Genomic DNA, 12,514 nt, shown 5'->3' on the forward strand with positions numbered 1-12,514 from the left:
ACCTGTAGTGATTTCTGCCTGCAAAAACAACAACTCCCACACTGTAGTAACCAGCCACTACATAAGTAAACATTAAAGTCTAAAACTTAGTATGTTATTTTAAATTTAAATTTAATTTGTTATGCCTGCACTGTACTACTGCCACAAAATAAACTTCACAATTTATGCAAGTGGCAATAAACCTGATTCTGAAATGTGACATGTTGAAAGTCTTTGTTTGATTTGATTGATACTGCTATTGGTGCTAATGACTTTAGGTTAATAAACTATCTGAATCTAGACATGACATACCAATTTCAAAACATGCTGCATCTGAAACTTTATTTCATCTTTAAGGCAATTTTTCCACTGTTGCCCATCCCTAATTGAAGGTTGTGAGTTACTAGGAAGTGCTGTTCTTCTGAAGATGTTCCCCTGGTTGCTCATGTTCCCTGCCAAGGATTCCTTGGTATTGATTTATCAATGAACATTAAGAAAATAACACAATCTTGACAGATTTTTATTTACAATATACGGAACTGTACATCCTTTGCAACATACAAAGCATTCAAAGATGTTTTGTGGAAAGTCTCATTGTATCTTACAGTTCAGTTCACTTTGTGAATATTTCCTGAAGATGTAATTCAGATGTAATTTGTTGTATATACATATTTTATAAGCAGTTTGTAGATTGCCAGCTATACAATGGGATCTATGCAAAGATCATTGACCATTCATACATAATGAAACCTGTAATGATACAGATAATAGGACACAAACACAGGTTTTCCTGAATAATTAAGTTGTTATGTCCTGAAATACTGTAAGTCAAAATACAAAAAGGTAAATAAATATTATAATACTATATTGTGCAAAGCTTTAAAATTTGCACTATGTGGCTTTTCTTTCCATTTGCAGAATCAAGTAGTTAAAGCAGAAAATTATTGGATAGTAAACAGGAACTCATTACTCAAAGAGTAATAATGCTTTATTATAATAAAGCATTAGGACAAATGGTATTTGTGTACAAAAACAGAGGTGCTTAATGCTCTGAAATTTTGTTACAAATCTAAATAAACAATGGCTGTAGACTATCCATAATGCTTATTTAACAACTGAATAACAGTTATGAAAAATAGCACAAAGTGGTACTAGAGGTGCATCTATTATAGAGAAACAGTTTAGTATTTTTGAGCTTAAGTAAGCAATAGCTTTCTGAGTTCGTAAAATCTTAGTTCTGTTTTAGACAGCTAATATAGTCATCAAACCACCCCAGATCTGCTGGTTTGCTCAACTGAACAGCACCCTAATAGATCAATTTAAAACATTTTTATAGCAGCTGAGATTGCCAATACAGTACAAAGTAATGGATATGGTGCACAATGAACCTATGCCCACTTGAACTTGTATAAAGCATATCCAAATCTAACTCAATTGATATCAGAGACAAAGGACCACCATGCATCAACCTCTGTTAGTCTGATAGCAAATTCCAAACAGCAGTGTGTGTGAAGCCATAATGCCTCCCAGTTTCTGGTAATATGTCCATAATGGAGGACTGGGGCTATTACATCCATAGTAGAGATAGATTAGAAAATAAACAGCAGCAAATTAAGAAATTATGCATCCAAACTCAAAAGTCATGCAAATGAGTAGTCAGTACAGGAAAGCCATGCTGCAGATCATGCAATCACGTCACTGGAAATGAACGAAAATACATTAGTAAAGCAAACTAGATAATTAAAAATACAATCATTAAAAGTGTCAATATGTCAAATGGAAGGATTAACTACAATCAATTTTGCTAAGCACTGGAATAAGGGTTCAAACAATAGTTGCACAATGTTTACAATAACTAAGTTATTGTAGTGCACACTATCCAGCTCATCATGCTTGTTATATTCTTTTGTATTAATATGGTGTCTAAACAGACACTGCTAGTAGTTTAAAAATTAGGATCAGATAAATGAGAGGATTATTATTGAAATTTTATTGTGTATGTAATACTAATAATTAATAGAAGGTAACTTGAATTATGCACCTATTGAACAAGCAGTATTTTCATAATGTAAATATTAAAATATCATTGCAAATTGTTTATATTTTCTGTTAGTGAAGTCACTAAAGCAAATGTTGAAGCTTATATCATTTATAGAAATTGTGATTTAATTTAAAAGTTGTAAAATAAAAATGATTTAATGTAAAGTTTAAAAGTTTCAAATATCTGAACATCCTTTAATCACTGGGAGAAGTAAAGCAGTAAATCTTCCCACATTTACTTCAAAATGAGAGTCCCAATTCTTACTTGCTCACTTAAAACAAACTACAAAAGTATTTCTTTGACTTGATCTCTTTTTGTGGAAGAAACTACTTTCAAAAAGTCTAGTTAATTAAATATGTAAAAAATTAATATAAATTTGACACTTTCATTATGAAATTATACAAGTGTGTAAAATTTTTATCTTAAAGCTTCTCTCCAAATCACCACATATTGTTAGTCTCTTTCTACAAATTACTAACAATGTGGAGCAGTAATTAGATGGCTTTATACTATGTCCACTGTTATTTTGAATGCAATGTAATGAGCCAGAAAAAATAGCTTTGAGTTGATTAGCTTCTCTCATTTACATTTTCAAAGTTCCTATTCTGCACATCTATTCTAGATTGTTTATAGGTATCACAGTAGATAATAATTTGTAAAATTAAGCCAATATATATTTTGATTTTTAAAGTTTAAGATGAGAATTCCAATAAGCATCACTATTAAATGTTAAACAAAAATATCTACCAATAAATGCTATTTGAATATCTCTCACTATAATAATTTTTGAACATATGCTGAACAAAATATTCTCCAGAGTGGGCTTGAAGATTAACTGTATTCCAATAAATTCGTTAGAAACTATCTGAAGAACCATTTTGAAGGTGGTACAAATTAGTTGAAATATAATGACAATGACGTCAATTTGACTTTTGAGGCCACCTAATAAGGAGTTGAGTCAGTAAGGATCCTGTGCTTTCCAAAATCATAAGAAACAAGTGCAAAACAAGAGATTATGAAGAAATTGACTAAAAAGGAATGAGTATTAGAAAAAGGTATGGTATCAGATTGAGGTAAGGTGCTAAGTGAAGAATTAACAGACTTGCTATCATATGAAAGATATGAATACTGTAGAAATATTATTATTTGTAGTAACAAAGTGGAGCCTGTATTGTACCAAAATGGTTTGCTAATAGTGTTCATGCAATATTATGCCGATGGATCTTGATTATATGACCAACTGCAGAAAGACAAGCAGATGTGTTACTGGAAGAATGCCATGTACACTGATTAAGCAGGTGAGCAGAAAGCACCCCAACCTTGAACTGATGCACAGTAGATAACACTTGCATATAAAGGAGTGACTATGCTGTCTGTTTTATTGAAGCTATTACTGGCTCTTGTGCAGTGCTAGCCTCCCCTTGAGTTAATTGTTGCTTGTTATAAAACACAGTGAAAGGGTGCTCAACAGAACTTGGGGGTTTCACTGAGATCACATGTTTTGGTGCAGGAGCAGACCAAAGGGGATTGTGGTGACTGTCTGCTCCCGGGGAAACTCCGACAGAGAAGTGATCACAAAGAGTAACGTAGCTTTCCAGGCAAGTAGCAAATACTGAGTTCTGCCCTACTTCTGTTCCATACACTATGATCTGTACTACTGTTAACTGAGTGGATCAGTATCTCTCTGCGATTCTGATGCTTTCAGCATGGCGACCAGAAACATACCAATTATCAATGATTAGATCTGACTGGTAAGAACGCCACAGACACCAAATTTGAACAGCAAGAATATAAGAGACACCTAAGATATGGTGTTAAGGAAGCATCAGTGCCAGTAAAAAAAAGGAAGAGTGGGATTTGTGGAAACTGAGTTCATGAGTTTAATTCTGACAGGATGCTTTAGTGAACAAAAGAAAGAGAAAATGCATTGAGGAAGAGGGACTAGAAATTAGTGATAATGGGACAAGGAGAGTCCTTCCCTGTCCCAAATAAAGGGAGACCAGCATGGTATATGCTTAATAATTATAGGAAGGGATTGGTGTTCAGAATTACAGATAGGGAATCAAAGGGTGTACATCGACTTAGGGTGGCAGAAGAACTACAAGAACTACAGTTTTGAAAAAGCTATTCAGAAACTTAAAACTATTGTGTGTCACAAAAAAAAGTATTATGGATTTGGAAACCTTAACAAGGCATGGTTAGGCTCCAAATTTGATTTTCATGAGGTTTAATTATGACTCCGTTGGAAATGACAATTTTATACATCAGAAAATGGATCCCTATATATGTAAGGAAATTATTCTATACACTTCAATAAAACACATGGGTGATTCCAGTATGCGGCAGCAGATCAACTTGCCCACAAAGTTTAGTGGACGATACAAGATCAGGAGAACAGGGAATCCCATCTAACTCTCACAGTTTTTGGAGCTAAGGCGCAAAGGACCTAGGACCAATGATTAAGGGTCTGGGGCTCTGCCATGACAGATGGTCCTGGCAATGACTGGATGAGTCTGTAGCAATTGGAAGGTGGTAAGGGCTTTCTTTTATCACTCCCTAGTACATTAGGAGCAGAGGCAATCTTTGAACTGGAAGCTGTAGGATGATTGTTATTCAATGCTGATATGGAACCTTTACTCTCTCTCAGGTCCCACTGCAACTTTGGGCCCTCCAACTAAGTGAAACGGATAAGGTGCTCACAGCTGAGCTGCATAAAGTGACCATCTACCCAAATGCTCCACTGCCCCACGGGGCACAATACCCTCTTTCCCTGGAGGCTGAAGAAGGGATAGATTGTATAAATCAAACATTGTAAGCTGTAAGTCAAGTTTGTGAAAAAAGTATGATATGTATTTTACAAAATGCAGGGAAACTAGTGAAGGTGGAAGGATCTCATACACCACCCTCTGATGGACTATTTGTGCATTCATAGATCGATTTTATAGAATTACCTTTGTATGAAGAATATAAATAGGTATTGGTCATTATTGGAAAAGCGCTGCAGCAACTTCAAGTGGGTGATCTTGTCAGTAATGCTACTGCTGGTGCTCCATCCTGGGATACACCTACTTCTGAAGCTCTGCCCAAGGAATCATAGCTCACATTGAACAGTCTCCCTGTACAGCACCTCCTTCCAAACTCTGGAGAATTACAAGACTGGGAACAGTGCACCATCTTAAAATTAGCTCCATCATGGGTACTAGCCTCCATAGTAGCCAAGACATCTTAAAGGAGTGGTGCCTCAGGAAGGCAGCGTCCCATCATTACAGATGCCCACCACCCCAGGACATGCCCTCTTCTCATCGTTACCATCAGGAAGGAACAGCTGCTTCTCTGCCTTCCGATTTCTAAATGGATATTGAACCCATGAACACTCCCTCACTACTTTTTGTTTGTTTTGCAGTACTTATTTTAACTTACTATTTAATAGACATATATACTTAATGTAATTCTTTTTTTTCTATATTTATCATGTATTTCATTGTACTGCTACCATAAACTTAGTAAGTTTCACGACATATGCCGGTGATATTAAGACTGATTCTGATCCTGATCTGAACTCCAAATAATTACAGGATAAACATAACATGGACTGCCCCTACTTACTGTGAGAATGACAGTGATTAAACAAAAAGATTGACAGCTATGGCATATGAAACTATTGCTTATATATTGGCAAGCTAGTGACAGATCAATTGACTATTGCTCAACTGCTGAACAACTACTGAAGAACAAGTAGTGCTTCTTAATGAAGAACAACTGAAAGGGTTTTAAACTTTAAAAGTGACATTGTGTACTGCACCTAGATCCGTGATACAGTTGGACAATTCACCCTGTACGTCAATGAGAAACACAACAGCAGTCTTATTTCAAGAACATGGAGACCGACAGCATCCTGTTGGTTATTACTCAGCAAAAGATTTGATTCTATACACCAATGGCTTCTCAATGATTGAGAGAGAGAGAGATTCAAGTGGTTGTTTCTGGAACGGAGGGTAATGATCATGTAACATGTCACTGCAACTAGAAGGGCAAGGGCCTCTATCAGAGGAGCAGTGAAGGTACATGTACATATCTCAGTCCTCACTGAATGCTACTTATTGAGTATGTGGTTATTGGACCTACCCCTGGCTGCCAGGCATGTTCCCCAGGTACGAGGGGTAGTGGAGAGCTGTGGCCCTGGAAGGGCTGCTGTTATTTTGCCCACATAGTGTCCCACATGCAAAACCAAGGCACATAAAAGAGATAGAGAAATTCTGGATAATTGCCTTTTTGAGGTTTGACACTGTGAGATTGTCTCAGGAATTGATTAATATGGCATCGACCTTGGAAAAAATAGCGAATGAAACTGCATATGCCTTTGATCAAACCAAACAAGCATTAACCAAGGTGTCAGCAGAACTGATGGCTCTTTGTGCAGTAGCATTACAGAACAGAATGGCTTTGGATTTTATTCTATCAGGAAAAGGGGGCACTTGTGCAACTAAACTTGGCAAACCATATCCAAGAAGCTACCAAAGAGATTAAGAAAGGAGGGGATCAAAATCACAATTACATTCTAGGAGGTGGATGATGGTCAAATATTCTACATTATGATGTAACTATTGGTATTATTATAATGGCTGTTATTCCTTTACAATTCTTGTGTGAAATAATAGGATAAAGGAGAGAATATTAATGAAAAGAATGGGTACTTGTTGAAGTGGACGGATGAAAAGGGAATTTTAGGAAGGCTTTGAAACTGCATCATTACTTTTTATGCATATATGTGGATATTTCAATTACAGTATTTGGTGAAGTGTAGTGTGGTCAAGAAATGACAAAAAGTGAACATGGAAATGTACTTACAGTAACCAAATGGCATTTTTGTCTGTAACAAAACGGAACCTGTATTGTATCTGTACAGTACTGTCCTAATGGTGTTTGTGCAACATTATGCCGATGGACCTTGATTATATGACAAACTGCAGAAAGTCGATGCATTACTATAAGAATGTCCAGTACACTGATTAAGCAAGTGAACGGAAAACACCCTGGCTTTCAACTGGTGTGCAGTAGCTAACACTTGGGTATAAAGAAGTGAGTGTGCTGTCTGTTTTTTTCCAAAGCTATCACTGGCTCTTGTGCAGTGATGGTCTTCCCTTGCAGCAAGCAAAATAAATGTGCATATGGCTGACCCACTGAGTTAACTGTTGCTTATGACATAGCAAAAAGGTGCTCAACAAAACCCACTTTAAACATAACAAAGATTTTGATGACACTAGTAAGTAGTTATAGTGATGGAAACAAAGCTCAAAATTTGCAAATGAACTTACCGCAAAAAGGTAGTGTAATAGTATTAACTGGCTGCAAATTAATTAGCAAAATGTTTTGGAAAAAGTATCCAAGAGTAACAATGTATGTCACTTCATTGCACAGACTAAACATTGAAAATGATTGTGGAAGTTGTAAAGGTATACAAAGCACTGGTGGAATGACAATTTACAAATCAAGTACAGATCACCAGTGATGCTGAAAATTTGAAGTCTTGCCCTAATGAACAATTATTGACTGATAAATCAACTCTTTCCCTACATATGTGCTTTGACTGAGATCTTCTAAAATATTCTGTCCTTAAATTAAGAGCCAGCAACTCAACACAACTCAAGCACAGATGTGCTCATGTCAGGAAGATCAAAAGTAATAATCCAATTGTGAACAAAAACAGTTTTATGTTCTAAAAGCAAAACCATCACAAGGTTTGTTGTGGATGTTGTAGATTATCATGTTGTGGATAGTATGGAGGGCTGTCGGAGGTAACAGCGAGATGATACAAAACTGGGCGAGAAGTGGCAGATGAAGCTCAACCCAGTTAAGTGTGAGGTGGTTCATTTTGGTAGGTCAGATATGATGACAGAATATAGTATTAATGCTAAGACTCTTGGCAGTATGGAAGATCAGAGGGATCTTGGAGTCCATGTCCATTGGACACCCAAACCTGCTGCACAGGTTGACCCTGTGGTTAAGAAGGCATACGGTGCGTTGCCCTTCACCAACCTTGGGATTGAGTTCAAGAGCCGAGAGGTAATGTTGCAGCTGTATAGAACTCTGGTCAGACCCCACTTGGAGTACTGTGCTCAGTTCTGGTCACCTCACTACAGGAAGGATGTGGAAACAATAGAAAGGGTGCAGAGGAGATTTACAAAGATGTTGCCTGAATTGTGGAGGATGCCTTATGAGAATAGGTTGAGTGAATTTGGCCTTTTCTCCTTGGAGCAGCAGAGGATGAGAGGTGACCTGATAGAGGTGTATAAGATGATGAGAGGCATTGATCATGTGGATAGTCAGATGGTTTTTCCCAGGGCTGAAATGGCTAACATGAGAGGGCACAGTTTTAAAGTGTTGGGAGTAGGTACAGAGGGGATGTCAGGAGTAAGTTTTTTTATGCAGAGAGTGGTGAGTGTGTGGAATGGGCTGCTGGCGACTATGGTGGAGGTGGATACAATAGGGTCTTAAGAGACTCCTGGATAGGTACATGGAGCTTGGAAAAATAGAGGCCTATGGGTAATCCTAGGTAATTTCTAAAGTAAGTACATGTTCGGCACAGCATTGTGGGCTGAAGGGCCTATATCATGCTGTAGGTTTTCTATGTATCTATAAGGCAAGTGGAAAGGTGAGTTGGAAGAGGTAGAGGTCAAAGCAAAAAAGAAAACCTGAAAGGTTAGTTCACACTGCCACTTAAAAAGAGAACATAATAATACATAGTAAATAAGAGTAAGTGATTATCCCTTCAAGCCTCTCTGAAATAATTCTACTGCCAGAGTCATAGTATAAGGAGAACATGCTTTGAAGAGTTGTTCATAGAAAACATGAAGGCAGCAAATGAATAGAAATGATAGAATTATTATTTTAAAATAGGACCCATGATAATATTTAAAAGGTATGGTAAAAAAGCAAAATTGTTAGCTTGTTTCTATCAGAGCTGCAGTGTTCTAGAGAGCGGAGTTGATGGCTCCAATGATCTTTTCTCGATATAGAAAATGCAAAGTAAATGTTACTCATGGACAAATTAAAATGAAAAAGGATATATTATTAATTGTTTAGACTTTTTCAGAAAATAACTACAAATTGTTTAGCAAAGTGACTTCAAAAGCATGCTTCAGGCTAGGTCAACTGAAAAACTCAACAATGACTGATAGGTTCTACCCAAGGGTCAGACAGGTACTCGAATATAAGTAGATAGAGATGATCTGACTGAATAGCAGAAAAATCTTAGGGAGCTTAATGGTTTATTCTGAAGTGCTGCAGTGGTCTCAAGATTTCTGACCTAAAGCAAGGACAATATGCTGCTGCAGAGCACAATAAACACATGTTCAGATTTTAATTCCAAGTTCATCATTTTCACACTCAGTTTATCATGAGCAGGTTTCAATTACTTTTTTCAATAAAGTAGCTTATATTGCTTGAATGATCTATGGTTAATTGTATAATTATCTTGCAATAGATGCATCCTAATTGTTAATCCTGCAGGTGGAGCCTTTTGGAGCAATTTTACCCTTCTATCCTTCCCAGCACACATGACACTGTCATAGATTCAAAATTTAAATACAGAATAAAATCATAGTTGATACTGAACAAACTAAAATATCAAAAACTATAGCCTTCCCAAAAGGATAACTGGATCATGAGACAACAGGAAGCAAATAATTGATCATCTGTACTTCAACATTATTAATTTTAAAAAGAGCAATTTGTTTCACTGGTACTTTAAATCTATTTAGTTCATATCACTACAAAAGTCATCACTGTTGAAAAATGGAGCACTTGATGGATAGTCAGCAATGCAATGTCAGCAAATAATAAGAAACAATTGTTCCTTTTACTGTGGGAAGGATTATTAGATGGGTTGTATCACACAGTAACGATTTCCTATTCCAGATCATCTGAACCATACTGATGATAACATCAATTTACTGATGAACTGTAAGCATTCTGAGCTGTTAACATGCCTCAAGAAGCTAGGTCAAGTATTATTAAACCTTTTGTGTAGGGAAGACATGGAGCTAGAGCTGGAACAGACAAGCTGCTAATTAGATAAGTTGAAGCTAGTTATTGCATTTAATTATTTTAAAATGTATTGTTCATTTTAATTTTGCATAATGTGCTTCCCACAGCATAAATCTGACAAAGCTGGAAGAATGAGAAAAGGTCAAGCTATTAACAAGAGGCCATGTATGACTGCATCACAAATCATGTATTCCCTGTCTTGACCATTCTAATTTTGAGTTCCTACCTTACAGAACAATGAGGTTAACAGTCTCTTTTTAGTAAATATTTTAAATAAAAAGGGATGAAAATTTAACCTACAGGATAAAAATGTGGAAATGAAGCCAAACAGAAAAGTATTCTCAATCACCATTGCTGAATAAATTATTTTGTGGGAATGTGGACCAACAAATTTAATCCACTGATTATTTTATATTACAACTACGGCATAAAATCTCATACATGGGTTAAATAAACAATAAATTCACTACAAATATTAGCACAAAAATTTGAAAGCACAAAATGAACAAGAGTAAGTTTACAAGTAGCAGAAGGTAATCAGTTCAATTATATGCTGTATGATTTGTGCTGATGCCACTGCTTGTACCTTCTACCTTGCTGTAGCTGGCTGAACATGTCCAGGGTATGGTCGTCGTGTGCTTGTTGCCTGTCTCTGTCTAGCTAGGAAGGATTGTCCTGAACCAGTGCTGGCAAGTCTCTCTTCTGCTGCTTTTTTGTGAAGTGCCATACCCTAATATCAGAAACAAAATAAATTGTAAATTAAAAATAAAAGAAAACGATGGAAATAGTTAGCAGTTCAGGAAGTTAACATTTTATATTACAAACTGTACAGAATGAGCAGAGTCACTGAATAGTCTTAAGTTCTGATGAAGAGATTTTGACCTGAAAAGTCAATTCATTCTCTTTCTGAAGACACTGATTGATTTGTAGAATGTTTCCGGCATTTTCTATTAAAGATGCTGGCAGGGTTAGATTGTAGCATAATGGCTGGTGCACTCGAAAAAGAACAGAAATAAAAATCATTATAGTGGGTAATAGATCTATTTTTTTGTTTTATTTCTTTGGAAAAGGGATGACCCATAAGGGATATTATTTAAGTGCTTTTTAAGGGAATAGTTAAATGTAATTCTTACATGCTTGTAACTGCAGAACAATAGATAGAATCTTGAAAGGAGCATGGGAGTGTAAAATCAAATGTTCTGTTAAGGTAGGTGTGATGAAATTTAAGGAAAAATTAAGATGAATATTTGAAGATGTGAACAATGAAATGAATTTTCAAGGGGCACAAGGCTGCAGCTTTCTCTGTGTTTCTACTTATATGCTCCCACTTTATCTCTCTAGACACCTTGTATGATGTTAACCCATTTCTTTTCCCATTGTTCACTATCAACAATTTATCCATTTTTTCATATTCTTACCATGTTATACCATGCACTAACAATTAGCTTCTCTTCATGATCTCTCTGAATCTTTGTCTTCTCATATTCTTTCTAAAAGCAAAATGTTTTGGGAAAAAATAAAGATTTTAGCTCAATAGACTAATTCATCTAATTCCAAATGGTAAAATACTTGAAATAAGCACTGATAAGTCAAATACAAAGGTAAATAAGGTTGCTGGAGTGAAAGAATTCCGTACACAACCTGCTAGATCATTGAAAACATTGTTTTTCTAACAACACAAAATTAGGAGTACATTTGATGAAAGGAAAGAAAGATAGAGCTCTTTATTTACATATTTATCAAATTGTTCTTGAAGTAGATGTAGATCTATGTAGATCTTGATGTAGATAGAAGAACGTAGATGTTATTCTGCAAAGAAGATAACAACTGTACTTATTCGGTAGCTTTTACACTTTATTCATTACACTTAATCTAGCTCAATGAACTGTGTAATGTTTTGTACAAAATAATAAACCAATACAAGCTGTTATTATTCAATATCACACTCCAAAAATAATCTCCACATTACATGCACTGCCTATATCACTGCTGATGAGAGAAAAAAAATTAAAGTTAAATGGATAGGTTGGAAAAGTTGTTGTTTTCTTGGAAACAAAAAAGGTTAACAGGGATCTGATGAACATATTTAAAATGAAGAAGTGCTTAAATAGAGTGGATATGAGGAAATATTCCATTGCCAGAATGGCTAGGAAACAGAAGTTAAAGAATGAAGATATCTGGCAAAAGCACCAGAAGAGTAATGAAGAAAAGCATTTTTATGGAGCAATTGGTTAGAATCTTTGGAGGGAAATAAGAGTAAGATTCAAATATGATTTTCTAACAGAGCAGGGGAATAAGAGTTTCAGATCACCTGGATTGCTCTTGCATTTAGCCTGCATGGAATCAAAAGGTTAAATGGACTTCTCGGCTGTGGTATTTGTGATTCTGTGAAATACTCAATTGAGTAATGGTATGTCACATTCCCACCCTCTTCTCATTCTTCATCCC

The 12,514-nt window shown here is 35.9% G+C and overlaps 1 protein-coding gene across 3 annotated transcripts in view; it reads right to left on the reverse strand.

The window, feature by feature from the left end:
• Nucleotides 1–1,467: 1,467 nt before the first annotated feature.
• Nucleotides 1,468–12,514, reverse strand: part of hook3 (hook microtubule-tethering protein 3) — a 97,735-nt gene continuing 86,688 nt past the window's right edge. For 2 of the 3 annotated variants that reach the window (XM_059965280.1, XM_059965282.1), the window contains 3 exons: nt 11,485–11,556; nt 10,660–10,796; nt 1,468–1,677 (listed from right to left, as the gene is read on the reverse strand). In XM_059965280.1, the coding sequence (XP_059821263.1) occupies nt 1,662–1,677; nt 10,660–10,796; nt 11,485–11,556 (225 nt within the window). In that variant the 3' untranslated portion in view covers nt 1,468–1,661. Of the gene's footprint in view, nt 1,678–10,652; nt 10,797–11,484; nt 11,557–12,514 lie in introns of all 3 variants that reach the window. The other variant, XM_059965281.1, reaches the window with a different exon arrangement.

This window comes from Hypanus sabinus, chromosome 3, assembly GCF_030144855.1.
Source record: "Hypanus sabinus isolate sHypSab1 chromosome 3, sHypSab1.hap1, whole genome shotgun sequence".
Taxonomy (NCBI): Eukaryota; Metazoa; Chordata; class Chondrichthyes; order Myliobatiformes; family Dasyatidae; genus Hypanus; species Hypanus sabinus.